The sequence below is a fragment of the Lagopus muta genome, chromosome 4, assembly GCF_023343835.1.
Source record: "Lagopus muta isolate bLagMut1 chromosome 4, bLagMut1 primary, whole genome shotgun sequence".
NCBI classification, from domain to species: Eukaryota; Metazoa; Chordata; class Aves; order Galliformes; family Phasianidae; genus Lagopus; species Lagopus muta.
The window spans coordinates 3,180,807-3,207,284 of record NC_064436.1 but is presented as its reverse complement, the minus strand read 5'-3'; the positions used below and the strand labels follow the sequence as shown (position 1 = coordinate 3,207,284).

At 44.7% G+C, this 26,478-nt stretch overlaps 2 protein-coding genes and 1 long non-coding RNA gene across 6 annotated transcripts in view; 1 reads left to right on the top strand and 2 right to left on the bottom strand.

Annotated features, from left to right (window-relative positions):
- The window catches only part of RAPGEF2 (Rap guanine nucleotide exchange factor 2), a 170,207-nt gene extending 158,269 nt beyond the window's left edge, over window positions 1–11,938 (bottom strand). For all 4 annotated transcript variants that reach the window (XM_048941364.1, XM_048941367.1, XM_048941366.1 and 1 more), the window contains exon 1: window positions 11,585–11,938. In XM_048941364.1, the coding sequence (XP_048797321.1) occupies window positions 11,585–11,653 (69 nt within the window). In that variant the 5' untranslated portion in view covers window positions 11,654–11,938. The remainder of the gene's footprint in view (window positions 1–11,584) is intronic.
- Window positions 11,939–13,564: 1,626 nt separating this feature from the next.
- LOC125691727 (uncharacterized) lies at window positions 13,565–25,903 on the bottom strand. Its single transcript, XR_007376228.1, has 3 exons — window positions 19,548–25,903; window positions 16,939–17,008; window positions 13,565–16,274 (listed from the first exon to the last, which is right to left on the bottom strand). It is a non-coding gene; the product is annotated as an uncharacterized LOC125691727 (long non-coding RNA).
- Window positions 25,904–26,478, top strand: part of C4H4orf45 (chromosome 4 C4orf45 homolog) — a 31,587-nt gene continuing 31,012 nt past the window's right edge. Inside the window, 1 exon segment of the mRNA XM_048941400.1 lies at window positions 25,904–26,107. Coding sequence (XP_048797357.1) covers window positions 25,945–26,107 — 163 coding nt within the window. The 5' untranslated portion in view covers window positions 25,904–25,944.

The window sequence follows — 26,478 nt, the reverse complement described above, 5'->3', positions numbered from 1 at the left end:
GAGAAATGAGCTCAGCGTTGAAGACCTTGCACTGAACTCCAGCCACCACAAAAGCAGTTGTTTCGTCAAAAGCATGTGTTGCACTTCTATCCCACATCTTCACCGCCCTCAGAATTACCACACTCTCTCAGAAGACTAGTTGAAAAGAATGCCTTTTGTTTGTACACGGGGGGGAGGAAAAACCTCTCCCTACCCTAGAATTAGCAAAAAGCCTTATTCATTTCATGACCTCGGGCTTTGTATTCTCATCTCCTCCTAGATGGCAAAGACAAAGCGATGTTGGTTCAAGACCATGCCCCTAAATGCTTGGTGGAAGTACACAGAACGGCTGAGCATTTCTCCCACATACATACATATTCCAGTCTAAAATAAAGTCATTATGACCTTCCAGTACTTAAAGGGAGCTTACAGATAGAAGGGAAAACAACTTTTTTTTACACTGTCTGGTGGAGATAGGATAAGGGGGGGATGTTTGAACTAAAAGAAGGGAGATGTAGACATAAGGAAGAAATTCTTTCCTCAGAGGACAGTGAGGCCCTGGCACAGTTGCCCAGAGAGCTGTGGGTGCCCCATCTCTGCAGGTGCTCAAGGCTGGATGGGACCCTGGGCAGCCTGAGCTGGTGGGAGGCAGCCCTGTTGGCAGCAGGAGTTGGGGCTGGGTGGGTTTTGAGGTCCACACCAGCCCAAACCATTCTATGGTTCAGCGGTCTGAAACCCCACATGGGAAATGAGCCCTGTCAAACAGGACAGAGTCCAAGTTGCTATGCCCCCCACACCCCAACCCACACACAGACACCGTTCACAGTTGTAATGCTTTCCAATAAAGCAGTTAGCATCTTCTGCAGTTCAATCACTGATGCGGACACCAAGAGACGATGAAAAAACAGTACTGTTATTGGAAGTGAAGCAATATAAGCCACAGGCAGCAGAGCCTGAAATCTGCAGAGCTGAGGAACTGCGCTTCACTGTGGAAAAATACTTTCTGTACAGTTCCTCACAGGAAGGAGCAGGGAGAGGACATGCCAGAAACCCACAACAAGTAGCATTTTTGGAATAAAGCACTTCCTGACCTTTGCTTCCAGATAAATCTGAAACAAGGCGTCTATAAATAGAAGAAATCAGAAAGAAATCAAGTAAGGTATCGTATAATGCTTGTACAAAGTGGGATTTTTATTTTTCTTTTAAAAATCAGATACCGTTTTCCCAAAGCAATGCAGTGTGGCAGTAGCCTGTCTTACCAGCATAAGGTGATGGCACGGCTACTTCTTCATCTCCCACCTCTATTTACAACAAACTGATTTAGAATCATCTTTTGCTACTCTCAGTAAATTAAATGCAAGCCTTTCCACACGCTCATGCAACTCACAAGGCACTCTCATGCCCATCCTACAACATCAACAGCACCTAATGCATTATAGTATAGTTTCAGAATTTAATACGTGCATCTCAATTTTGCTGTCCTTTCACACATTCAGCAGAGCTGCCAAGATCAAGCTGCCCATTTCTTACTGCAAACTGAGAGCACCCTGGAACAGCCAGGGTAGGCATTAATTCATTACATGTAGTTTACAAAGTCATCTTGGGAACTGCATTTTAGCAGCTGCAGAGGTGTCGGCTGCATGCTGGCCTGTCAAACTGTGACAGGCACCTTCTAAAAATATACAACTGTGTAAGGGGGAGCAAGCATCATGAAGCTATCACCAAGATTGCTTTTTTGAGGAACAAAATAGAATGAAAAATACGCAATAAACCAAGATGCCTTATGAAACTAGCTATGGTTTACTGCAGTACTACTTCACCTAAGAACTATTTCTGAAGGCCAGGGCAGCCATTAGAGCACCTGTTCCAAACAAATCCCCTTTGTTTAAGAGACGTGTAAGGGAACTCCTGTGCTAAGATGTGGGCCAATGTCAACAGCGAGCCTTCCTGGGTTTATTTAGGTTGTGTCTCTGCAAACCGTGCTACTTTCGTCACAGCTGAATGTTCATTTACCATCCAGCTAAGACAGGCTGCACAAAGAGTTGTTTTTCCTTTTTTTACTTTTCTTTTACATTCACATGGAATATTCACTCGCACAAGAACGCCAGACCTTAAAAAGCAAACTTAGTTCATCAACCCTACACAGTTCAAGGTTTCATGTACGCCAATTCAAATGAGGATGTACTGAGGGTATTTCTACATTTCTTCTACAAGTGGACAATATTTTCTATGATATACACTGCAGAGTACTTTGTAAGTAAAGAGGAATTTCCTTCCTGCTCTGAAATTAATATGCATGAATGAAAGCATTAGCTAAGACTACCTGAGTGTTTCTCTAAGTGCTCTAATAAGAAAAATACAGGAGGTGGTTACTTCAAGGTACAGAATTAAAACCACCAGCAGGGGTATAAAAAGGGAAAAAATAGAAGCCACTGAATTATCAGGACAGATATTAAACCGCAGCAGCAGCAGGTGAGGTACAGTAAGAGAAGGGAGAAATGGATAAAGGATTCACTTTCCACCTGGGCATTCAGAAATATAGCATCTTCCCATGCAGACCAGTAGCACATACTGCTGCAAATCTCAAGGTTCTCCGCTCCAGTCACTGAACACTGCTTTATAAAGCTAACAAAGCATTCTGTACACCAGCACATCATACACATAACCACTATTTTCCAGAAATATCCAGTTGTCTAGATATCGGTCAGCTTCTGAACAGAGACTTTACTAAGAGTTATCCTACATAAAAGCCTTACAAGCTCCTTCAAGAGGATTTAGGAGCAATGGAGACCAGCTATTCATCAGTGCCGTATCTAGCAGAACAAGAGCTAGCAGCACTAAAACAGACGGCTGCCTCAGACACAGCAGAGATGCAATAAACTCCCCTCCTCCCCCCTCTGAAAACCTCTGCACCAATTACTCTTTCCTCGGCGTTGTTGCCTCAAATCATTTTTAACAGCCGAGCTTGAGCTGTGTTGCCATCTGATAGTCAACGAGCAGCCTGTGACCAAGGAGCAGGCATCATTCAAGTAAATCATCACAAATTAAAATGAGACATCAGCTGAAATTAGCATTTCCCAGCTGCCACAGAGCAGTGCAACAAGGCTGGAAACACCTTTACCCTCGCTACAGCCCTCCTGGTCAGCATGCTGCTCCACACCTGCATCACGCAGGAAGAGATGCTCGGTTCTCAGAACAGGGTGCTCACAGACAGGTTTGACACATCATCTAGTAGTGTATAGACATCAACAGAGAAGATGAAATGTAACTCAGGTGCCTTCATAATTACCTTTCCATAGTTTAGAGTGAAAACTGCTTTACTTGGTCCTTTACTGACTACTCACTACCTCTGTAGCTGAGAACAGAAAATACTTACCCACTGCATCAATAAAAAAAGAATTTAATAAATCAGAGCACATAACTGGCACTTATAACAAACTGGTGCAAAATCTCATTTCTTGTTCCATTGACCATCCTCCATAAACTATAACTCCCATATTTTTTCTAGATACATTTGCTGCTTACTCCTTTGAGATTACAGCCAGAGAGGAAACAATCCAATCAAACTGAGCTTCTCTATACCCTCAACCTGTATTTTATCCACAAGCTAAATGAATATTTTACAAAGGCACAGTACTAATGTAGCTTCAATCAATGAGCCATTTACAGCTGCCAGCAGGGAAGTGGCCATTCATTAGCCACCCTCATCAGGAAATCACAACTCAGGTCAAGACCAACTGGGTCACCGCAGCTTTTGGCATCCAAATGGAATTGGAAGAAGCTTCACAACATAAAACATCTTGGCAACACAGTACACTTCAGGGCACCAGGCATCCAAAACAGCAGAGCCACCAAGGGCCACCATACGTCAACACGACAAAAGGCCACGATGCCAAAATGCTGACATAGCTACATAAATAAGACTGCTCCTTCCCCACCTTCCTGCAAACTGGTGTGGGCAACATGCCCTGTGCACACCAATGAGGGCACTCACAGTGCCTGCAGGGACACTGACAGTGGGTACAGAGATCTGCAACAGCATGTGGCCAAGGCACACTCTATCCACTCACAATATAGCTAAATATTTACTGCTGTGTATTCTGATACTCCTTCTGACAAAGCCGAAGCCAATACAGCCATTTGAGTTCCTGCTGGCTGCCCACAGGACTGCAAGGCGCTTCTGACCTTGGCGAGATTAAATATTTTGGGACGATGTTCTGTGCAGGTGAAGGAACAGTTTCCTAACAGGATGAAGCACTCATCTCAAAGGCAAAACAGAAACACCACAGGGTCTGTATTGTAGGTATGCCCCATCAGATAAGAAACAGAGAAGCGTGCATTGTCACTCAACACCATACCAACAACAGCAGGTTCCCTTTACACCTTCATTTCCTTCAGAAAGAGCCCTCAGCATCCATTTCTCGGCTGAGAAACAACAGAGCAATGCAATTGCAGACAGGACTCAGTATTAGGCACACAAAGCCTATCAGTCATTAGCATGTTACTCACTCAATACAATGTACACAAAGATAGTGCTGCTAGCTGAGTTTCTTACCATTGCTATACAGTAACAAGGAACAAACACCTACAAAACAAAGTTCTCACAAAGGTTTCCCCTGAAGCTAATCTCCAGCACAGCATATAAAGACAGAAGAGCTCTCTTCTCAAGACCTACCTTGCACATATGCATCATTAGTTCCAGAAACATTCTGATTTTAGAATCACAGAAGCGTTTCAGTTGGAAGTGACCCTTAAAGGCCATCTAGTCCAACCCCCCGCAATGATCAGGGACGTCTACAGCCACATCAGGTGCTCAGAGCCCCAGCCAGCCCGACCTTGGATGTCTCCAAGGATGGGGCATTCACCACCTCTCTGAGCAGCTAGGAATTGCAGCAAGAATAAATACTCCTACAATATTCCTTTTTTTTTTAATACACCTTAAGAAAGTGTTTGAAAACAGAGCACTGGTCAATTTGCAGAGGTTACACTGCTCAGAGGTTCCTACACAAAGCCGTAAGCATTTACTCTCCACCTTGTAACACAAGCCTTCACACTTGCAGTTGCACCAACACCAACATTTGGAGCCATAATCTAAACCACACTATTGCACCACCAGGTCTCAGTAAGAAAAAGCCACACTCCACCTCTTGAAGTAAGTCACTTCTCTTTTGTTCAGCTAACAAGGTTGAATCACTTATCCTGTTTATATTCTGGCCTCACAAACAGGCAGATCAGCACAAATGAGGAAGCAGAAGACATCCCATGAGAAACAAAGCCCCTAAACAAGATTATCCACTAGAAAAAAAACAATGCACCAGTAAAGATTCCGCCTCCTGGTTAAGTAAACCCAATCTCAAACAGAAGGATCTTCCAGCTGTATTGGTGGTACAGCCTTCACTTCCATCAAGTGCATACAAACCACAGTTGCATAACATACTACCTCACTTCCCTACATTTTTGGGGTTTGGTGTTTGTTTTGTTTTGTTCTGGGGGGGAGGGGGACTGTTATTTAATAAGACATGAAGTCTGAACGACTATTCAAACAGAAAAGGCTACCAGAAGTTTCCCAATCAACTACAGAACAAGTAAAATACAGATAGAGACACGAATATCCTTAAAAAAATAAGGCAAAAACATGAAATCTTTTTATCCAGAAAAATATTAACATAGAAAAACTCCTTTGCTTTATCAGTGATTAAAAAAGGCACTTTTTTCTTTCCCCCTGGGACTACTGAAATATTTGAAGTTGATCTTTTTCCTCCAGTGTTTTAATGATATATATATACTGCTCATTATTGTTAGTCAGAATCCTTCAGAACTGCTGAAAACCAGATATTAAATCACTTTTATTCAGGCCAGACAATGGAGAGGCACACAAAGGAATATATCTACAGATATATGTGCATAACAGAGCTGCACGGAGACTAAACAGCTTATTCTCAACTCCGAAAACAAAGCCGTAAGAAAAGCTCTGCGACAGAGCTCCTTTCTCTCCTTGCTTTCAAGAGAAGTGCAGAACTCCCCGAAGTTCAGAAGCAGCAAAGTGGAGCACCACTTCCATTTTGAGACTTTCTAAAATGCATCCTTTCACACCAAATATATCCAGCAAATTAAATCTGCAACGCTGGCGGCAGTGAGCGGCGTGCAGGCCAGGCTGCCTCTCACAAAGGCTCTTTGTGGAGCTATCTTTCTGCCAGCGCTCCTTTTGAATTCCCAAACAATACCTTGCAAAAATTAGATCTCCTACTGTGGGAAAGTTCCCAAGACACAAGCCAAAATACATTTTCTCATGAAGCTCTCCATGAGGAAGTCAGAATTCTTGCACCATCCGCTCAGTGTACATATGGTTGTTCTCGAAACACAGCAATCGATCAAGTAGCAGCATCTTGATTTAAGGGAAAAAAAAGCCATCAAAATCAAATTGGGGATTCATCAGAATGAATTAGTAGCGATCACCTGTTAATAATTTGAGTAAGAACAAAGACTTTTATTTTTTTCAGTTCCAGAACTTTAAAAGGAGCTGTTTTTTAAAACACCTAACAGCAATTACAGTGGAGATTAGCTACAATACAACACATCTTCTGAGAAAACATTTTAATCTTTTTTCTCTTCTCCTCCACAGGTACAAAGTGTGAACAACCTGACAGACCGTGGAACAATGTCCCTCCCTCCTGAGGGGGAAAACATGATTTTGGGCAAATACTTGTACCCTACTTATCTGTTGCTGCTTCTATGGCAAGAACAAACTATGCCCCTTCTGCCTCTGCTGCTGAACTCATAGGTTTGCTTCTAAGCAGCTTCAGCATTCATTGTGCCCACTGCTACAGTTACACTGGGAATTCCCAAGTTCAAGTTCCCAGTTGGCTTGGATTTGTACAGCTACCCCAGCCACGACCTGCTGCTGCAATGAGAAAGCAGGCACGTGTTCAGGATAAGGCTTCAAATCAGCTGTTTCTGCTCTGCAGATAAAGGTGCTCTCATTGCAACCAGGGTTCTGCAGGCAGTGGCGAAGCTCAGTGCTGCACAGCACAGAAATCTGCACATGCACAGAGCAATGGCACTGCTATGGGGGAGGATTAATGAAAAAGAATTGAAAAAATTCAAACTTCTACATTCTTATCATTGTCAGAACTCTCAGCAACAAAGCTGTGAACACCTATGGAAAATTCCTTCAAAAAGGCCTGGAAATAAAGGGATTTTCTGCAAGAACGTGCAGACAACTGAGCAGTGCATTACAACACAAGTCTTCAGCTTCAGGAAGCGCATGGAAATTTATGGTGGAAGTTCTGAATCAGACATTCCTGAACTTTTCTGACAGCCCGAGATGAGTGAGGTCGCAGGAAAGAATGCAACTGGGCAAGGGCTTGCAGTTTGGGTTACCAGGCACAAGAAGGCCCATGGGCAGAGTTGTTTGTTCAGTAGGATATTCTGTCGCAAAATATTCTGTAGCTCAAGGGTAAGCAGCAAGAGAAAAAGTGCACTTCTACCTCAGAGGGATTCCCTAACTTACTTCCCTACCGAAAACATCACTTGCTCCGTCAGGTAAAGGCCTCGCTTCTTTTCACTTTGTTTTTTACATTCTCCCAGTTACAGGATGAAATGTGACAAGAAAAATAACTACAGCCAAGGCACATCTGTGTCCTAACTTCTTCCCGCTATCTGCATCCATCTTCCTAGTTATGGCAGAATCACAGAACATCCTGAGTTGAAAGGGATCCCCAAGGGTCATCAAGTCCAACCCCGGCTTCACACAGACCACCCAAAACCCAAACCTTACGCCCAACAATGGTATCAAGAGCAGTATCCAAATAGCCATTGAACTCCAGCATCTCGGGGCCATGCCTGCTGCTCTGGGCAGCCCGTTCCATGCCCACCACCTTCTGCTGAAGAACCTATTCCTAACCCCCAGCTGCCCCTGCCCTGACAAGGCTCCATGCCATTCCCTTGGGCCCTGCTGCTGTCACAGAATGCTGCCCTCAGTGCTGCACCCGCAATCAGCTCTCCCCTCGGCTCCTCTGCCCTAGGCTGAACACACCAAAGTGATTTAGGTTCAGACCCAGACAGTGCCACTTCAGACACCATTCTGAGGATGCTAACAAATATCCCCTCTTGCATTTGGCACATTCACACACATGAATCTATCCCCTTGCATCGGACTTGCACATGGAGCACTTATCTGCTGTGACCCCATTGTTCATTTGCTAAGAGACCATTACAGTATGAAGGAAATGTCCATTTCTGGCTTATCTTCATATTGCACACAAACACACTGTCAGAGGATACAAGTTAAAAATAACGCCACTGAAGAACAAGTTGAAAGATTATCTGGAAAAAGCCAAGGTGCATCCTATAATTAAACCATTGTTCCTCCCAGGCACTGGAAGTGGGAACATCTGCCCAGCAGTGGCATCCTGCTCTGGTGCCTTCTGACACATGACAACATGCCAGCACTGAGCCCAGGGCACCAGCAGAGCTTCCCTCGCCTGCTGGTGCCATCATCCCCCTGTGGCTTCTTACTGCCGGACCAAAGCACATCAACTGCTTCCAGAAGGAAACTTGAAGCACCAAAAGTATATCTAAAGCCTACATACACTGAAACAGCCCTTCCTGCAGACGTCAATGTGCAGCATGCCAACAGTGAGCCAGTATGTGGAGCTTCTGAAGTAAGGAGCTCCTCGCGTACCACGCCATGCAACTGAGCTGCCAGGGCAGAGTGGGATTAGTGCTGGTTCTCCTATTGCAAAGCAAAAGGAGCCCTGTTTTGGGTTTGCGGGTTTTTTTTTAGGTTAAACTCCTCCAGAACAGAACTGCATGCTCTCTGAGGTGGTCTATGAAGCTAATAGGAAATGGTTTTGATAGGACTGAAATTTTATAGCTTTAATATAAGATGACATTTGGAGGGAAAAAAAACTAGACTGTTATTAGTCATAGCTCAAGGGCATAAAACCATTTGTAATTTATGAACATTTAGAATTTAGATTCCCCCAAGTAGTTAAATTAACTTCGCAGTTCAAGTCTTCAAAGAGAAAATGAATAGTTTAATAAAGCAGTTCAAGAGGAGAGCTCTGTTACACAACAGACATGCTGAAGTGCAGGCTATGTACGTTTCCATTTTGTCTTCATTTAGGGTTCTAGTCAATGGAGTGTTGAGCTGTAATATGTAGAACACAAAGAAACTTTTAAACACGGACACACAGAAGACGTATGGTGCTAAGAACTTCCCAAAGCAGGTGCAGAATTGTTTGCCTTCCAAAAACAAAATAAAAAAAAGCCCTCTCCAATCATCACCAATGAGGTTTTTGCACTACATGTGCTCATGCAGTTTAGTTTGCTTTCTCCAACGGATTACACCAGCTCCAATAGTCACTGAAGCCGTACCTACACTTGAGTGCTCACTGTGCTGCTGTCACTCCGCTCTTTGCTGTGAGCCTGCGGTGAAGACGCTTCACTAAATTGGTGCAGGGCAGAGTAGTAATGTCAGATGCAAATTCACATCTCCCTAATCTGGGAGAAGCTGAGCCCAATGAGTTGGTTAACACGAGCACGCAGCGAACACGATACTAACACTGCTGTCATGTTATTTCCTGTACTGACATGAAGACGATAAATATATTTTCTCTTCCCAACACTCTGTCAGCTCCCAATGACTTGGCCTAATGAGTTCCCAAAAGCTAAAAATAAGCATCTCCAGTAGACAGCCGGAGAAACAAAAACACAGGCAGAGGAAAACAGGGACAGAAAAGTCACTTTCTGGGAACAAGAAAAAACAAAGTCCTTGCGTCTTCATACAGAAACAACTTCTGTTTGTTTGCTTTTCATTTCACTTGATAATTGCATTACAGAGATATGTGCATTACAGAGATATCGCTCATAGCTACATTTCTTTCAGATTCCAATAGCACTGTAAGATAAAGCTGAGACTACTTCCAGAGTGGAAAACAAACACTACAGACTGGTCAACAGCATGACTGTGGACAGCGGGTCTGATGGAGCAGAGGGCCCTCTCCCCACCATATCACTCCCACCAGCAGCACTGGGTAAGCATGCCTGAGCCCCAGCTCCCAGCACCCCCAGTGCTCAAACAGGCTGCCCAAAGAAGTTACAGATGCCCCATCCCCAGTGGGCAGCCTGATCTGGTGGGTGGCAGCCCTACTCACAGCAGGAGGTTGGAGTTCCATATCTTTAAGGTTTCTCCCAACCTAAGCCATACTGTGATTCTGATGACACACTCTATTTCCCACCAGCCTGGTCTATTTGTGGCTTATTTTGGCCAGTCAGCTCTGTGGATTTCAGGGTGGGTTTCTTTTCCTGTGGCAACTGCCACAGCACGCTTTCAGTCTGCTGATTCTTGAAGTTTTAGCACATTAATGCAGCCCTGGTGTTCCCAATTTAGCTCTGTGCCCTTCACACTGGCTTTATCCCCGCTTTCCAGCTGATTTCCTCGCTGCACCAGTTCCTACTTGTTCACTGCTCTTTTCAGCCACCCCTTGCAGAGAGCACAGCCTGGCAGGGCCAAGGCTCCAGCCTCACCTGGCACAGGCTCACAGCTGTCACGGGGAAGGGCTGGCTCCCCACGCTCAGCCTGGTGGCCCCACGACCTGACTGACTGGTTCCTGAGCAACTGGTGGTGTCACTCCCCACCGGCAGCCGGCCACCACTCCACAACCACCTCTGGGGCAAGCACCAAACCAAGGCTCCCACCCTGGAACTGTCCCAGTGCGGGGGCCTGGCTGCCAGAGCACCACACTTCCAGCGGGTGCCACGGGATCCCTCCTGCACTGAGCTAAGGGACATTTGGAAAGGTCAATCAAGGACAAAGGAACCACTTCAGCTCCAAAAAAAAAAAAAAAAAAAAAAAAAAAAAAACACATTCCAGAAGTAGGCTAAAAAAAATAAGGGGGAGACTAGAAGATGCATAAAGAAGACAGGTTAACGTAATGTCCATACGGCCGGCGTGTTTTTCCATGGGAGCTTTTGTTTTCTCACACATATTCCACCAGCACAGGGATAAAAATAACACGACCACAATGACGTCTCTCTAGCAAGAGGAATGACTTATGGATGCAGGCCGAAAGTTAAGGTTTCCTCTTTGCCCCCAATTTGAAACCGTTGCCAACCAATCAGAGACTCGCCAAAATGATCAGTAAAAACATCCCTTGCTAAAAACCGGAGTGCAACGGGCTCCCAGGGCGCGGGGAAAATAGGGCAGATGGCACCGCAACTCGCAGCAAAGTAACTCCGCTAACCTCGGTGCACGGCGATGGGGGGATCGGCGCAAAGCTCATTAGCCCGCAGACAGCTGGCAACAGCACCCGTCCGGGAGCAGCGGGAGCTCACGGCGGGGTGCTGGCTTCCCAGCTCGCCCCGGCAGCGCCCGTCTCCCGCTATGGGGCTCAGCATCGGCTCCCGCCCCGCCGGAAACCCACCCTGGTGCCCCAAACCGGGCAGCGGGAAGAAACTTGCACGCCTTCTCCTCTTCCCTCCACTCCGTTCCGCTCCCCAGCTACAGACCCGCTCCCCAGCTACAGACCCGCGCCCCAACACCCTCGTCCGCCAGCGGGCCCCCCGCCCGCCTCCACGCCCGCCCGGAGAAGGGGCCGCCTACCTGGGGGCTCCGCTCCGCCGGGTTCTTCATCACCGCCTGGCGGAAGCTATTATCCACGTAGGACGCCATCGCGCCTCGCTCCGCCGGCGCGGCGGCCGCTCCCGCCTGGCTCGGAAGGGCGGGACGGCAGAGAGGAGGGCCGGCAGCGGCCTGGAGCGGCGGTCCGGGGCGAGTGGAGGGAGGCGGCGCGGGCACCCCGGCGGCGCTTCGGCTCAGCAGCGCCGCCGCCCGGATTTAGGCCGCGGCCGAGCCCCGGAGACGCGGGGGCTCCCGGCGGGCCGGAGGCGCCCGGCGGAGGCGGCTGCGCGCTCCCGCTCTACCCGGCGCTGCGCCTCCCGCCGGCTCGCTCCGCCGCCTCCCATCCAAGCTGCTAGGGGCTCCGCGCCCGTCTCGGCGACGGGGAAGTTGCTGGCTCGGGGAGGCGGGGCCGGGGCGGGGCGGAGCGGGGCGGGGCGGGGCGGACCGCAGGGGGCCGCGGGCGGCGGGGGGCTGCAGCCTCAGCGCGGCGCTTTGTGCGTGCTGCCGGTCCCGGCAACGACGGGTGTAGCCGTGTGCTGTCCCGGACAAGCAGCTCCTGAGCGCAGCTGGCAGGGTCGGCGCCCGGGCCCGAGCTGGATTGCGCCGAAACAGGGCTGAGCTCAGCCCGGCTGCACGCCAGTCAGCCTGGGAAGCCAGCCCCGAGAGTCCACGTCCGTCGTTTGATAGGCTGAAATCCTAAAAAGGAGGGCTCGATAGTCCCGAGGGATGTGCGGCACGAGAGCCAACGTTCTTCCAAGAGGCGTCTGGGTGAGGCGGACAGCAGCTTTGGCGGGGCCACCTGTTGCCATTCCTCCAATCACAGAATCATAGAATGGCCAGGGTTGGAAGGGACCTCAGGGATCATGAAGCTCCAACCCCCTGCCACAAGCAGGGCCACCAACCTCCACATGTCATACGAGACCAGACTGCCCAGAGCCCCATCCAATCTGGCCTTGAACACCTCCAGGGATGGACGGGGCATCCGCAGCCTCTCTGGGCAGCTGTTCCAGCACCTCACCACTCTCTCTGTAAAGAACTTCTCCCTGACATCCAACCTAAATCTCCCCTCCCTCAACTTCAAACCATTTCCCCTTGTCCTGCTGTTATCTACCCTTTCAAAGAGTTGATTCCCTTCCTGTTTGTAGGCTCCCTTTAGGTACTGAAGGCTGCAATGAGGTCACCCAGCAGCCTTCTTTTCTCCAGGCTGAACAAGCCCAGCTCCCTCAGCCTGTCTTCGTAGGGGAGGTGCTCCAGTCCCCTGATCATCTTAATGCCCTCTTCTGTACCCTCTCCAACAGCTCCCTGTCTTTCTTGTACTGGGGGCTCCAGACCTGGATGCAGTGCTGCAGATGGGGCCTCACAAGAGTAGAGTAGAGGGGGACAATCACCTCCCTGTCCCTGCTGTCCACCCTTCTTTTGATGGAGCAAGAGGGGTGGCCAGCAGGGACAGGGAAGTGGTTGTCCCCCACTGACCCCTATTAACACACCAGCTGTCCCCACACAGACAAGAAGGAAACCAAGGAAGAGAGCACTGTGGCACCAAACCAGCACCTTTTGGGGCTGCCAAGCGGCCCTTTCCTCTCACCTAAGCATGGTCAATAAAGGGCAGTGATCTCGTCTCTTGGCCAGTACTGTTTGTTACTTGACATGAACACGTCACGAAAACAGCCCCGCCACACTAAGCGTGGAACTGCTATTAAGGTGTCATTACTGGCAGTGTAAAACTATTGCTGTGTTTGCTTTCATAAGCAGTGTCTACCTTTCACTGATACCTATCACCCAATGTAAATAATACTGGCATTAGGAAATCTGATTGGATTGATTTTCACTCACTGACGTAGATTTACATTTGATCAGAAGAAATGTCTTGTAATGTTTATTTTTATTTCCGTATTTGTGAAAATTATGGACATCAATATGAAGAATGTTTTTTTTTTTCCTTACGTGTCTCAGGAGACAAAATCTTACACATTTAGACACAGATGACCCTCCTACTGGCCATGTCTTCAAACAGTATTCTTTTAAACCTCTTGAAATGTAGTTCATCGACAAAGATAACTCTTTGTGCTAATCCTACTCACACACGTCAGCAAAATACTGTTGCACCTAATACTGATCATTCTGGGCAGACCACAGGACTTAAATAGAGCTCCACATCCCAGCCATATTTTGCTAGTGGTTGCTAACTAGTAGTTCTTAATTCACTTTTTAACTAACAGACTGAAAATATAATGCCCTTTGCCCTGAAAAACAAAAATAAATAAATAGCAGTTTTAAATATTCCTCATATTCATCATCAGAGAGTATCATTTCTTCAAATTAGCCAAGCCTGCAGCTACATGAAAGTGCCAGCTTTTCTGGAGCTCACCTTACCAACCCAGAGCGCTAAGATTTCCTTTTTTTGTGGGGCATATGTATATGCTGAGTGCCACAGGAATGCAAGGAATGCTCTCCTGGGCTCTTCTCCTTCATCACTTCAGGGCACTGAATATCTCCTGTTACAGACGAGCTTGCCTGACGTGTTCCTATCTCTAAATCAAAACATAGCTACCCACTCCATTTTAATATGCAATTAGTTTTAATTCCAGACCTATTACCTTTAACAGCATAAAGTGAAGTGTTTCACTGCGATTAATTTCTGTTGTGCTATCTGCTAGTAGAGTACCTGTGATTCACAATGATACTCAGCCTCAGCTGACGCGATTTTGGGTGCTCTGATTCTGCTCTGATTCGCGTAACAAACCTTGATGGCTATCAGTGTATGTCAGAGGCCCATCACATGCCACAGACTTGTTAGACATGACAAGGAATGAAAGCTAGAAAATTACATTCAGATACATTCAACACTTTTTCAGAAGCATTTAAGAACATGTTGTACCTGCTTACTTTCTTTAGCTTTCTGTAAGCAACACAGTATTATGTAAATGCTTCTCATTTTTTGTGTTCTCTATGGTGGATACGAGTCTGCCCTGCATGATGTTTGGTTTTTTGCCAATATTGTAGTAGCTCTTGCATCTGAATAGGAAAAAATACCAAATAATCATTTAGGCTAAGCCCTGCTTGTCATGCAAACATTGGTGAGGTACAATTTACAATGTCACATATGTTTTTGCAGCCTTCACGTTCATTCTTTCCCATTTTCTGTCTTAAACAGTAGATCAGTGTTTTGCAGTACACACGTGTATCAGGATTGCCATTCCTTTTGCATTTCTTTTTTAGTTAAATATACATACAGCATATATATGTAAATATATAAATGTATACACACCATATAATTTCAGTAAGATATGTACCATCAGTGAGGATACAAACCCATGGATATCCTTTCATCTTCTTTCTCTGGGTAAATTGTCTTATTTTCTTAAATTTTCTTTTATCATCTGAAGACTGTGTGGCAGCTATAGCAAATTCACACGGATGAGTTCTGGTATGCAGAACTTCCCGTTTCCTTCCCATCTTACACCTGGCAGCTTCTCTACAGTCCTAAGAAGTTCCTTTCATAACCATTTGTGTAGATGGAATGCAAAGGTGTCCATCTGATGGACCACTCCATGCCTGACACTGAGAACGAGAGCTGTTCCTATTGGACTGAGTAGAATCCAATTTTATTGGATTTTAAGTCAAGGATGGCTGATCTCTACTACCAGGGGAAGACCAGGCTCCTTTGAACAGGTTTATCTTCTGTGCTTGGATTTTTGGGATGACAACATTTCCTAGAATGCTGTTCCTGTTCTTTAGAGGTTTATACATAGATGGGATTACTACCATTGCCAACTCCATTTTGTATCATCTTTCACAACATGAAAAGAATGGCTGATGTTGTTTTTTTTTGTTTTGTTTTTTTACAACATCCCATAGCTACATGTCTCATTTTCATCCAGACATCACCAGTGCACGAGCACAGTATATAGCCGCTACCCTGTATGCCTGTGGTGTAGGATAGAAAGATATCAGGGAGTTAACACAGTCCATGCTAAAGTAATTTTTGAACATTTACCATTGCTTTATTGTCCTTCTGCACTTGTAAGGCAGCATAAAATCCAAAATGCTGTACAACACAGCCTGGTCTGCGGCTCTAAACAAAATCTATCCCTCTTGAGACTAACAAGGACAGTTTGCTACTACTATGATGTATTTCATATATTTATTCTGAGTTTGCCAGTTTGTTTGGTTACATTTGGGAATATTTATCATTCATCTTTTCTGTAGCTGCACCCATCTAAAGCAGCTTTAACTAGTGAGCTTAATCCTAGCAGAGGTAGCTCAGGGACCTGCACAGATTAGCAGTCCAAATACTTACAGTGTCTCCTGAGAGGAATTCACAGTCCACACAGCATTCAGATTCACAGGTAAAGGAACCTAAACAAAGGGAAAGGTGGCTGAAATCTGTCTTGCAGGAACACCTTGGGAGCACAGCGATGGATCACGGACCATTATGCCGGATACTGAATGAACACCAGACATATTAGCATGAACTCTCAGAGGTCAAGCCTGAATTTCTGAAGTAAGCTCAGATAGGCTCACGCAAGCTTCATGCACCCTTGTGATCACATTGCAGGTGTGTCCATCATCTCTCAGTCATGGAAGTGCTGTTAGGACATGCTTATGAGTCTTCTGTCCTGCTTCCTCCACTTGAAGAGTGGTCTTCAGGATTTCCCTTCGCCTTCTCATCCTGTAAAAAGAGAAACAGTTGTAGCAATTCCACTTGTGTAAGATATTCTGACAATTAAGTAGCATCTTTTGTCATTATCAGGTTGTTTCATATTAATGCTATTAATAATAGTCATAAATCAGTTCTTCCTTGCTGGTAGGCTTGAGAACAGTTTGCCCATTAGAAGAGAGAGGTGCAAATCTTGATTTTTTGAATTGCACCCGCTGCATGCTAAGAAAAGTAACAGACTGAAACCAGGTCTCTTTGGGATAGATGACATATACTGATTGATGCAGGTTAAAACTGCAGTCAATTAGTCATCCACGATCTGCTGCAGGCAGGATTACAACCATGGAGTCATAGTAACCTTAGAGTTCAAAGGGACACCTGAGGGCATCTAGTCCAACAGCCCTGCAATGAACAGGGGCACCACAGCTAGATCAGGATGCCCAGGGCCTGATGCAGCCTGGCTTTGAGAGTCTCCATGGATGGGGCACCAACCACGTCACCGAGCAACCTGTTCCAGTGCCTCACCTCCCTCACTGTAAAAGATTAGGAGTAATTTCATCTGGTGAAATCTGTTACACCACAGTTCTGCGAATTATACATTCAACATCATCTGCTTTGCAAATATTATATTTAAGTAGCATCCAAAGTAAGGACAAAATACTTCATTCTTACTCACGTGTTCATCACTGGACAAATTCAAGTTCAAACTTACATTTCAGTCTTCTGTTTTTAAACCAATATATTTCCTGGAAGAAAATGCATACATAAATCTTTCTTAAATAACAGTAATTGAGTTGTTTAAGATAATCTTTTCAAGCTCCTAAAACGTAAACATTACATGATTGTGCTGAAGTATGAAAAGGGGAAACTGTTTGGAAGCCAATCTAGACAGGATTACTATTTATTCAAAGCTGGCCAAGTCTTTGGAAGAATTTAGCTCAAGTATGAACAATAGATAGCCAGATACTCCTTAATATCCAACGATACTGCTTTTCATAAAACACAGAAAGTTGACAAAATTAAATCTGTTGCACTAATGGATCATGCATAATGATTAATAAAACATCTAAATCTCTGCAAGGAAAATGAAACACAAAAGAAGTAGGAATTTTATTCCCGCACAAAGATGTGAATTATTTATCAGTGAAAAATTTGTTGTTAACTCTGTTCTTAAGGCCTTTCACTGCAAACGTGGGGTTTTTTCAGTATTAGGGTTCTACACTGATTGTTTAATTTTCACTATCATAAATCCTTTTTAAGATAATCAGTTTGATTAAGTATGATTGACGTGCTTGGCTTTTGGTCTATACAAACTCTTTATACATATGTATATTCATAATTTTTGGCATTAATGCAGGCTATTAATTTTTTTTAAATTAAGTTTACGGCTGGTAGCATTTTTCTGTTGTGAATTATTGAGTAGTTATTCCAGATATTGCCTTTCCTCAGACAGCCACCAAGCGCTGTTTACTGCACTGCTCAATGAGCTTGTGTTGGAACTGCTTCTTGGAACCAACCCCCAAATGCTGCATTCCCCTCATGTTTCACCTCTTTACTCTTGTCATCATGTTCTATAGGAATCAGACACGCTCTCCCCTACTGCAGCACAGCACGCTGCATCAGGAACATTCCCCACTATGATACTAACAGCGCCCAATTATGGGTGCATTTAAGAGCACTTCCAATTCCACTGCTTTCTAATGACCTTTATAAATTATTCCATTGCTTCAAAATTAATAACTGTTGGACAAGTTGTGTGTTTGTGTGGTTCTGCCTGCTTCTTCCTTCAGTCATCCTTTAGATCTGTGCAAAGCATATGGAGATGTGTGGGTGTGAGCTTGAGTGTTTCTAAGTTGTGCATACATATCTTGGCAAAGCATATTCACACCTATATCACAATGTGACAAGTACTAGGTACCAATTTAAGCGGGGAGAATCAACTTCAAGATCTGTCAAAGCTAAAAAAGTTAATATGTTTGTTACTTACAATCAGTGACGTCACACTTGATCAATTTATACTCCTTTTTTGTTTTATTTTGCTTCCAGAGGAAACCATTTAGTACTTGGAATAAAACAGAACTAAAATTTAATTTTTCCTTACTCCAAAAAACTTATTTGAGATAGATCAACACTGAGGTGAGCTATCAAAGCAATCTAAACTTACGTATTGCCTGGAATTGCCCTCATCAGCCCTGACAGTATAATGATGTATAATGACAATATACCTACCCTCATGCATGCGGAGTGCCGTGCTGCAACCATTAACTGAGAACATTCATATTCAATGATGGAAAAGGGTTCAAAGTGTTGTTATGATCAAATTAGTTTTCTAAATAATATGTTTATCGGATGTCAGTGGTGAAAATTAAGACTTTCTACGAGTCTCTTTTGCAGAAAACTTGTGGAGATTCCTGTTTCCACTCCCAGCCTTCTCTGAACAAATACAGTGACAAACTTGAGTATTACATCCATCTGAAGAAGGAAATCCATGATTAACATGGAAACAAAGACATGAAGGGGCTGACAAAAATAAGCAGTACTGCAAAGGTAACTTGTTACTAACCATGGGGCAGAAGTTCGTACAATGAGCTACTTGTACTGCCAGGGTCTGTTTCTAAGACACACTTGAAATAAATAATTACTTTCCTTCTATTATTTTGTTTACATTTCACCATCTTCTCCATTTGTTAAGCAGATAATACTCTTCAAATGCTCAGCAGCAAGATGATTATACCGCTATTGCAAAAACATGCTAACCTGCCGCTCGCTTCACTTCTGATTTCCAGAACAAAAGTTATTAGAAAATAATAATAAAATAAATAAATAAACGCCTCTCACATTTTTGCTGCATGCAGGGGAAGCTGCCAACAGGAGATCTGCACCCAAGGAAATACATCTTGTGAATGTGTTTTGTAAGTCAGAATAGAAACTGAAGTGTGGGAAGCGATCGTACAAAAGAAGTAGTAGAGATGAGGGTTACTTTTTTGTGGGGAGCCAAAAGGACGCTTTGGAAGATGCGCATCTTGAAAGACATATGAACCCTTAAAGATTTTGTCATGGGGAAGTTATTTTCTGGGACTTTTTTCCCTTTTTCACGCAACTTAAAATACTGCTGACTTTTTGGCATCTTACCAGCATGACAAAAACACTGTACATAGCCACAGTAAATACACCCTGGTGTATTTACCCATGTTGAATTTGTGTTTCTCTTCCTTCGGCTCCAGCTAGCTGGAATGGAGAGAGCACAGTGTATTTAGTCCTTTGGACAAGAAAGTCTTGACATACCTCAGGAGTGTCCTCCTCTTAAAATGCTGCAGGGTGGAGGCTGGAATCCAGTGTGTTTTCAATCCCATCCGTGTGAGGTAGGGCACAGGTGGACCCTTTCTCCAGGTCCTCAGCTAATGAAAACCCATGTATTTCAAGGAGATCAGCTGGTTCCTGCCTGTTTAAAACAGCTCAGGATCTGCTCCTTGGCTCTGGTTCATGTTGGGGTTGCTGGGAACTTCCATAATGTTGCAACAGAGGGTGGCTATGCCCCCTTTCACCTCCAGCGAAAAATACTGAACTGTTTGAACCTCCCAGAAAGAGAGTTCTCTCTAAGTCATGCTCAGCAGTGCGGCTGAGAAGGGCTGCAGAACAAACAGAGAAACAATCTTGCCCTTGTTTGTCCAACGGCAACGTCTGTGTCTCGTTAGCAACGCAACAGCTCATGAAATGATAAGTCCCCAGGTTGAAGCTAGCTCTGCAACTTCATTCCATGGATGCAAGTAGCTTATAGTTTTGCCTGAAGCCTTAGCATTACTCTTGCATTCAGGATAAAGCAGAATCTTCTTACCGTGGAGGAAAAGAAATGAAGTACAAGAGAAAATTTCATCTTCCATTTATTTGCCTTGGTCCTTTGCGCTTCAGAAATAGCACCAGCCCTCCTGAAGTTAAGTATTCACACAGATATTTTGTTGCATGCAAATAGACTTTCTTTGAACTACTTATCACTCTTAACCTCTGCTCCTCACTGACACAATTTTAGTAAGGATCCCACTCTCCACACACGTGAACGTGAGCCAGACAGCAGGCTGATACTCCTGGGCAATGCAAATACAATAGGTTAAAACACACATCAGCACGTCTCCAAAATGCAAAGAGGGGCCCTTCAAGCAGTAGCATTACACATTTTTTTGATACCAGCAGGAACGATGCAGATACTCAGCTAATTTTAACTCGGAGGGCAACGCTGAAGCAAGGGAAAGTATTTCTCTACTGTGGTTAGATCCTGAAAGACCGATGTAGGCAGGAGTCGAGCTGCATTTCATTTAGTGGGAGCTAATGCTGATGCTTCCAAAGACAGTCTTGTGGGAAATAATAAAGGGCAGTGGTCCACAGGTAAAGTGAACTCACACCGCAGTGCTTGTAACTCTTGGTTATGATGAGATTTAAAGAGGAATAGAACTGCTGGGTGCATCCAGAGCACTGCATAGCTTTAAGGCACCAATTTAAAACTCAAACGGTTTTGCAATGAGCATACGTGCATTTTGTCATCAAAACAACATAGGACTGAATAGGCCTGGTAGAGCATTTCTGTTCCCCAGATGTTTGAGCTTAAATCACAGTCTTCCAACTCTAGCAGGCATTTGCAACATTTAAGGGCAAATGAAAATGCTAAATTGGCCCAGATGTACTCACTTAAAAATCATTAAGCAGAGTAGGGTAGCCAACATTAAAGGCTGTGGACGTGGAATCCATAAAAAAGCGATAACTTGTAATTCATCACACAGCAATTCTCTAAGACTTTTTCTGCCCATCATTCCCATGAATTCATCTGAAACTGCATAATGTTTAGAAAACCAGAAAATAAGTTGCATTTCCTATTTCTCCAGAGTAATTTCTGGGGCCAGATACCCTCCCCAGAGCAGCAAGAGGAAGATAATACCTGAACACAGAATTCTCTTAAAAAAGAACCTTTTGGGGTTAAAAAAACATGATTAGTTTACTCCGTTCCACTTCTCCACCCTGCTGTATGCAGCAGGTGAAGGTGAGCATCTCTGCCACTCAAGCTTGCTCATTAACTAGTTCTCAACATCTTTCTGAGAAGATGCAGAGTCCTGTTGTGACTGGACATAATTACGTTTTTAAAAGAGGGAAACTGGAGCAATATTAAAATAAATGCTTGCTTTAACTTATCTATCTTTAACTCATCCTTCTTATGACTTCAAGTAGACAGGCTATTCTCGGTCTATTTACCCAGAAAGCATGAAGGAGGTGCAGGTCTATAAAGCAGATCCTTTTTCTTACAGTCTCCTGCTTGTTTATTCAGAACAAGTGCCACTCCATCTCTTATTAAGAATTCCTTATTGGGATAAGGTAGCTACTGATTTCTAAACCTATGTCCTCCAGATACCTATGCATGCTCTGAGGCACACAGAGGGTGCAAAAACCCCTAATGCTGGTTATTAAACCCTCTTCCACAGCTCACTGATCTAGTTTAGGAACCATATCTCACAATATGATCTCATCCCTAGCCAGATTTTTCCTGCTGGATGACACTTGAAGCATTTACTGGCTCGCCTGTGCAAGGTAAAGCATGCCAAAGTAGTCATGCCAGTAACAACTCAGACAGAAAGCTAAATTTCAAAAATGCCTGCCATAGCTATAGATTATTCCAGCCCCCTCGCTTAGATGAGATGCAACATTACAAAAACTTTTGATAGAGCTGAGTTCACACTGGGGCTGTTGCTGTTACTGTAGCTACTTGAATTTTAATCCTACAGTTCAAATGGAAAAAAAAAATTAATCCTGCCTTGTCCTTTCAACTGTGAAGACGAGCAATTTTTATCCCTCTTCATAACATCATTTCCCTCTGTTTAGAAGTATGATGTGAAGAAGCTCCTGATCTTCCATCAGACGTGGGTCTCTTTGACGATGCCCTTTGGCTCCTGCTCTTCTGCGTTAATTGAAGCTGAGTACAGTAGGAAACCTGGCCTCACAACTTTTAGAAATGCTATATATTTACCTAGTACTACTGTAACCTGAGACACATCTTAATTTTTGATGCCACTAATCACATCTTCCATATGGAGAGACATGCTTCCATGGTGAAACCATGTGATTTTCAGACAGAACATCAGAGAACACCATCAGGGAAGTGTAAGGATTTTCTTCCTTTATAACGCTCACTGCACAACGTATCTTTGAAAGAAACACTGACCTGCGTTCCTCCTTGTTAATGAAGCTCATTACAAAATGCACACCTCACCCACAGAACTGTTCTGAGGACTCGAGCTTGCAGAGCCCTTTTGAGGATGAAAAGCACATATATAAGTACTAGACAAGTACTGAGCTCTAAGCTCAGGCATGTGGACAAGCTGTGCACATTCAAAGTAAAAACCTTTCTAATGACATCCATCTGCATCTTGAATACAAGTGAAAAATTGTAAGACAGCCAGTGATCAAGGCCTTCTCATGCAGCTCACCCTACTGTTTGGCCGCTGGCCAGCCCAGAGAGCCCACGGAGGAAAATGGCTCTGGAGGAAGGAATGCGCACGTTGAACAGAGGACAGCTTTTCTGAAGGGTGAGAAAAATGAGGCTAACACCCCCAGCTGCCAAAGCCTTCTCCGGTACATGGAGGAATGAAGCAAGATAGAAGGGGAGGCAGAAACTGCAGCAGGCAGCAGCCTGCTACTCTCATTGAAGCCTGTATGCCCTAAAAGCTGAAATAGAAAACATTTTTGCATCAGGATCGGGTCTGCTTTGCATTGAGGACGTCTCTGTGGAGAGGCTGGGAGAAACCAGGCAGAAATTTCCTGGGAGCTGCAGCACCTAAGCCAACCAGGGAGGCATACCAGCCTTCGGTGTTAGTGTTGCCACGATTGAACGAATAACTTGAAAATGGCTATCATATATTTAGATAATTCAATCTAGAAAGCTTTCTAATCTTTCATTAAAATTTTACACACAAGAGATTTCCCCTCTAATAAATCATAATTTACATTTAGATAGTACCTCTCATTCTAATAGCTTGTCTTTATTGAGAAGCCGATTCCAGTCATGAATCGCACGTTATCTTTCATTCAAATGCCTGCCGTAGCCAAAAAGCCCTGAATTAAATATTTAAGCAGCTTTTAATTCACATTATCTTGTACCAGATCAATTCAGCACAACTCATCAACTAACACAATCAATAATTAATGTGCTTGCAGTTTGTCTGCACCAGGCTTCTGTCAGTCCTCCTGCCTCCTCCTACAGCTTGCTGGGAGAGCCCATGGAGAGCAGCCAGCTTGGCCACGGCTCACCAGAGCATTCTTCATAGAAGAGCAGAGCCCACTAGGACAATGACTTCCCTGAGATCTCCAGGGTCTTTTTTTAAACAAAGCTCCGCCTTCTCCTAATAACTAATTAACATATTCATTGTCTGTATTGCCCTCAGGCCTGTCTCCACCTCAGCAGCACATCCTCCGGGGAGACTGCGTGGCCCAAGGCAGTCCTGACACTTCCAATGCTGCTGCTCCAAAACTGAGTGCCCTTGTGCAGTCTTTATAATAGAATTTGCATTCTTTTCACTTCTAGAAATTTTGAAATCACATGGTATAGTCCACCAAACATGAAGTACTTGAGTTTTTCTGTATTCCATCTTTCCATCACTTATCAGTTTTTATATGCAAAATATGTCAGTTAGAAGAGAGGATTTTAGTCTCCTAAATACAAACATCATTGACTGCAAGAGAAGTTCATCATTAAGGCACGTAAGAAAAATAAAAGCTCTCTTTTTCTGTAAGCAATACCAGCACACCTACCAACGTGCAGCATCTCATGAGGAGGTCCAACACCTCTTCATCCAGTGACATCATAAACGACTAAAAGAATCCACAGAGGTTTTTAAGAAAAGAGCAGAGGTCACACTGAGGGATATGGTTTATTGCTAGGGTGGTGATAGGTTGATGGTTAGACTAGATGATCTTGGTGGTCTTTTCAACTATAATGATTCTAATCCTGTAAAGCTGGATGCAGGATGAAATCACAGTCCTGGGACCCATCAGCACAGATGCTGGCAGGAGGCTGCACACAGCAAAGCCGTGGACTCACTGGGTGGAGGTTTTGTTGTGCTCCCACCCTTGCATGACAGAACATGAAGCCATCCAGCTGCAGGGCAGATGCAGGGAGGAGAAAGAGGTGTGAGGAAAGGGAGCAGGCTGCAAAAATGAGAGAGCAGCCAAACCAGACTGGGAGGAGCAGCTGGAGGATCAGGAGGAGGAGCCAGGAGCAAAATGTGGTTGGGCAAGAAAACCCGTGGTGATTCAGAGATCAGTGTCCACCAGCTTACTCAGAACATCAGAATTCACCATAATCATGCACAGACAAGCGTCCCCAGCCACGATCCCTGATACTCTCCATTGCCCTGTAGGGAAGGCTGGCACACAAATCAGAGCTGTCATGTATGTAGGTCGCTCTGAAAGTGAGGTCTCCTATTTACATTGTCACGGAAATGACAACAGCTATGAAAAGTACAAGAACAGTATTTGATAGACCAAATTCTCAGCTACAGAACACTATTTTTCAACACAGTAACCACCATTGGTCGTGCATCTTTTTCATCGATGAACAGGAGGCTGCATGCTGTGCTCATAAAAATAGGCACCGATGGAGGTGACTCACAGTCACTGTCGCCAATTCTGGGGTGCACCACTCACCCCTCACCGTGCTCACAGCCACTGCTTGGTCTCCAGAAACGTTCAGCAAGCATCAGCGAATGCCAATGGGTGCCATTTTTTCTACATGGAGGATTTCAATGATACACCTTTGCTCCATAAGCAATTCCATGTCAGACGCCATTTTGCCAGACTGCTCCTCTGCTGCCATCTGTCACACAGCAACAAAATAGAGCAGGATATGGGTGGGAAGGTTCAACCTATACTGCTATAACACCAACATCTGCCTCTGACATCTCAGGCCAACATAATAAAGCAAGTGGTGTTACTTTCAAAGCAGCCCTCGTATGTTCCACTAGAATATTTAAGAACTTTTTGTTATCCTTGATTATTCATTAATTAGAAGTTTTATCAGCTCAGACATGGTTGGGAACATACTGGAAATCTCTGCTGAGTAGTTTAGATATTACACGCATTGCTGTGGCACTGAAGGTTTGTTTTACTATGCAGGAGTCCTTTGGGATCACACATACAGGAATGGCTAGTGCCCTAAGGTGCTGACAAATGAAAGAAAAAGAGAAGACAGCAGATGGAATCAGCAGCTGGAGTATCTGCAGAAAATAAGGCAGCTCTGACAAGCGCGCCAGCAAGGCTTTTGTCTGGGAGTCTTATTCTGTATCTTCTGCCATCACAAAAAATAAAAATTAAAAAAGAATACCGAGTGAATCAGAGAATTTTCTCTAGTGCTGAAAGACCAGTAATGCCCTCATGAGACCACTTCCATCGAGTGGAACGTCCTGAAGATTCACAAGCTGTGTTACCATCATTTCACAGACAATTCCTAGAAATCCCTAAAAACTGGGATCTTTACAACACTTGTTTCTTAATGATACACCATTATACTTGTCAACAAGCAGTTCACAGCAGATTTACTGCACCCAAAAAGACAGAGGCAGCCTCTCTTGAGGTCAACTATCCAAGCACACACATGCAGGAATCATCTGCAGTGGTCCCTATAGAACCCAGTGGACAATACATCACAATGTGCCCATGCACAAAGGCTGCTGGCACGGTGATCAGTGCAGCAGCCATGGTGCAGCAGAGCTGTGGTGCTGCCCAGGCACGGACAGCCTGTAGCAAGGCCCCACTCCCTCGCAGAGCCAGCAGGAGCCAAGCACTGGCAGAGGGCAGGGTGGTGTTCTCAGGTAGGCAGCAATGCTGGGGGTCTCGGGGCATGCAGCTCCAGCAGGGACAGGGCAATGCTGGTATAAGTGAGAATAAGGTAGATGAAATAAGGGCAAGAGAGATGAAAGTGCCAAAAAAAAAGAATGTCTGTTACCTGGCACTGCAGTTTTTATTTCATCTCATGGATTGCCATATGCCTAGAGACTCGCAGAGGGAAACCCCCCTCCTTTTGCTGCTTATATTTCCTATACCAAGAAGTGTTTTTCAACCATATCGTGCATAAGACATGCACACATGCACAGTCGGAGACAGTGATGTGAACTGGAGACTTTTTCCATTTGGAGCTTTTGTGCTCCACTCAGCAGTTCTCTTCCATTACTTAAGAAGTGTG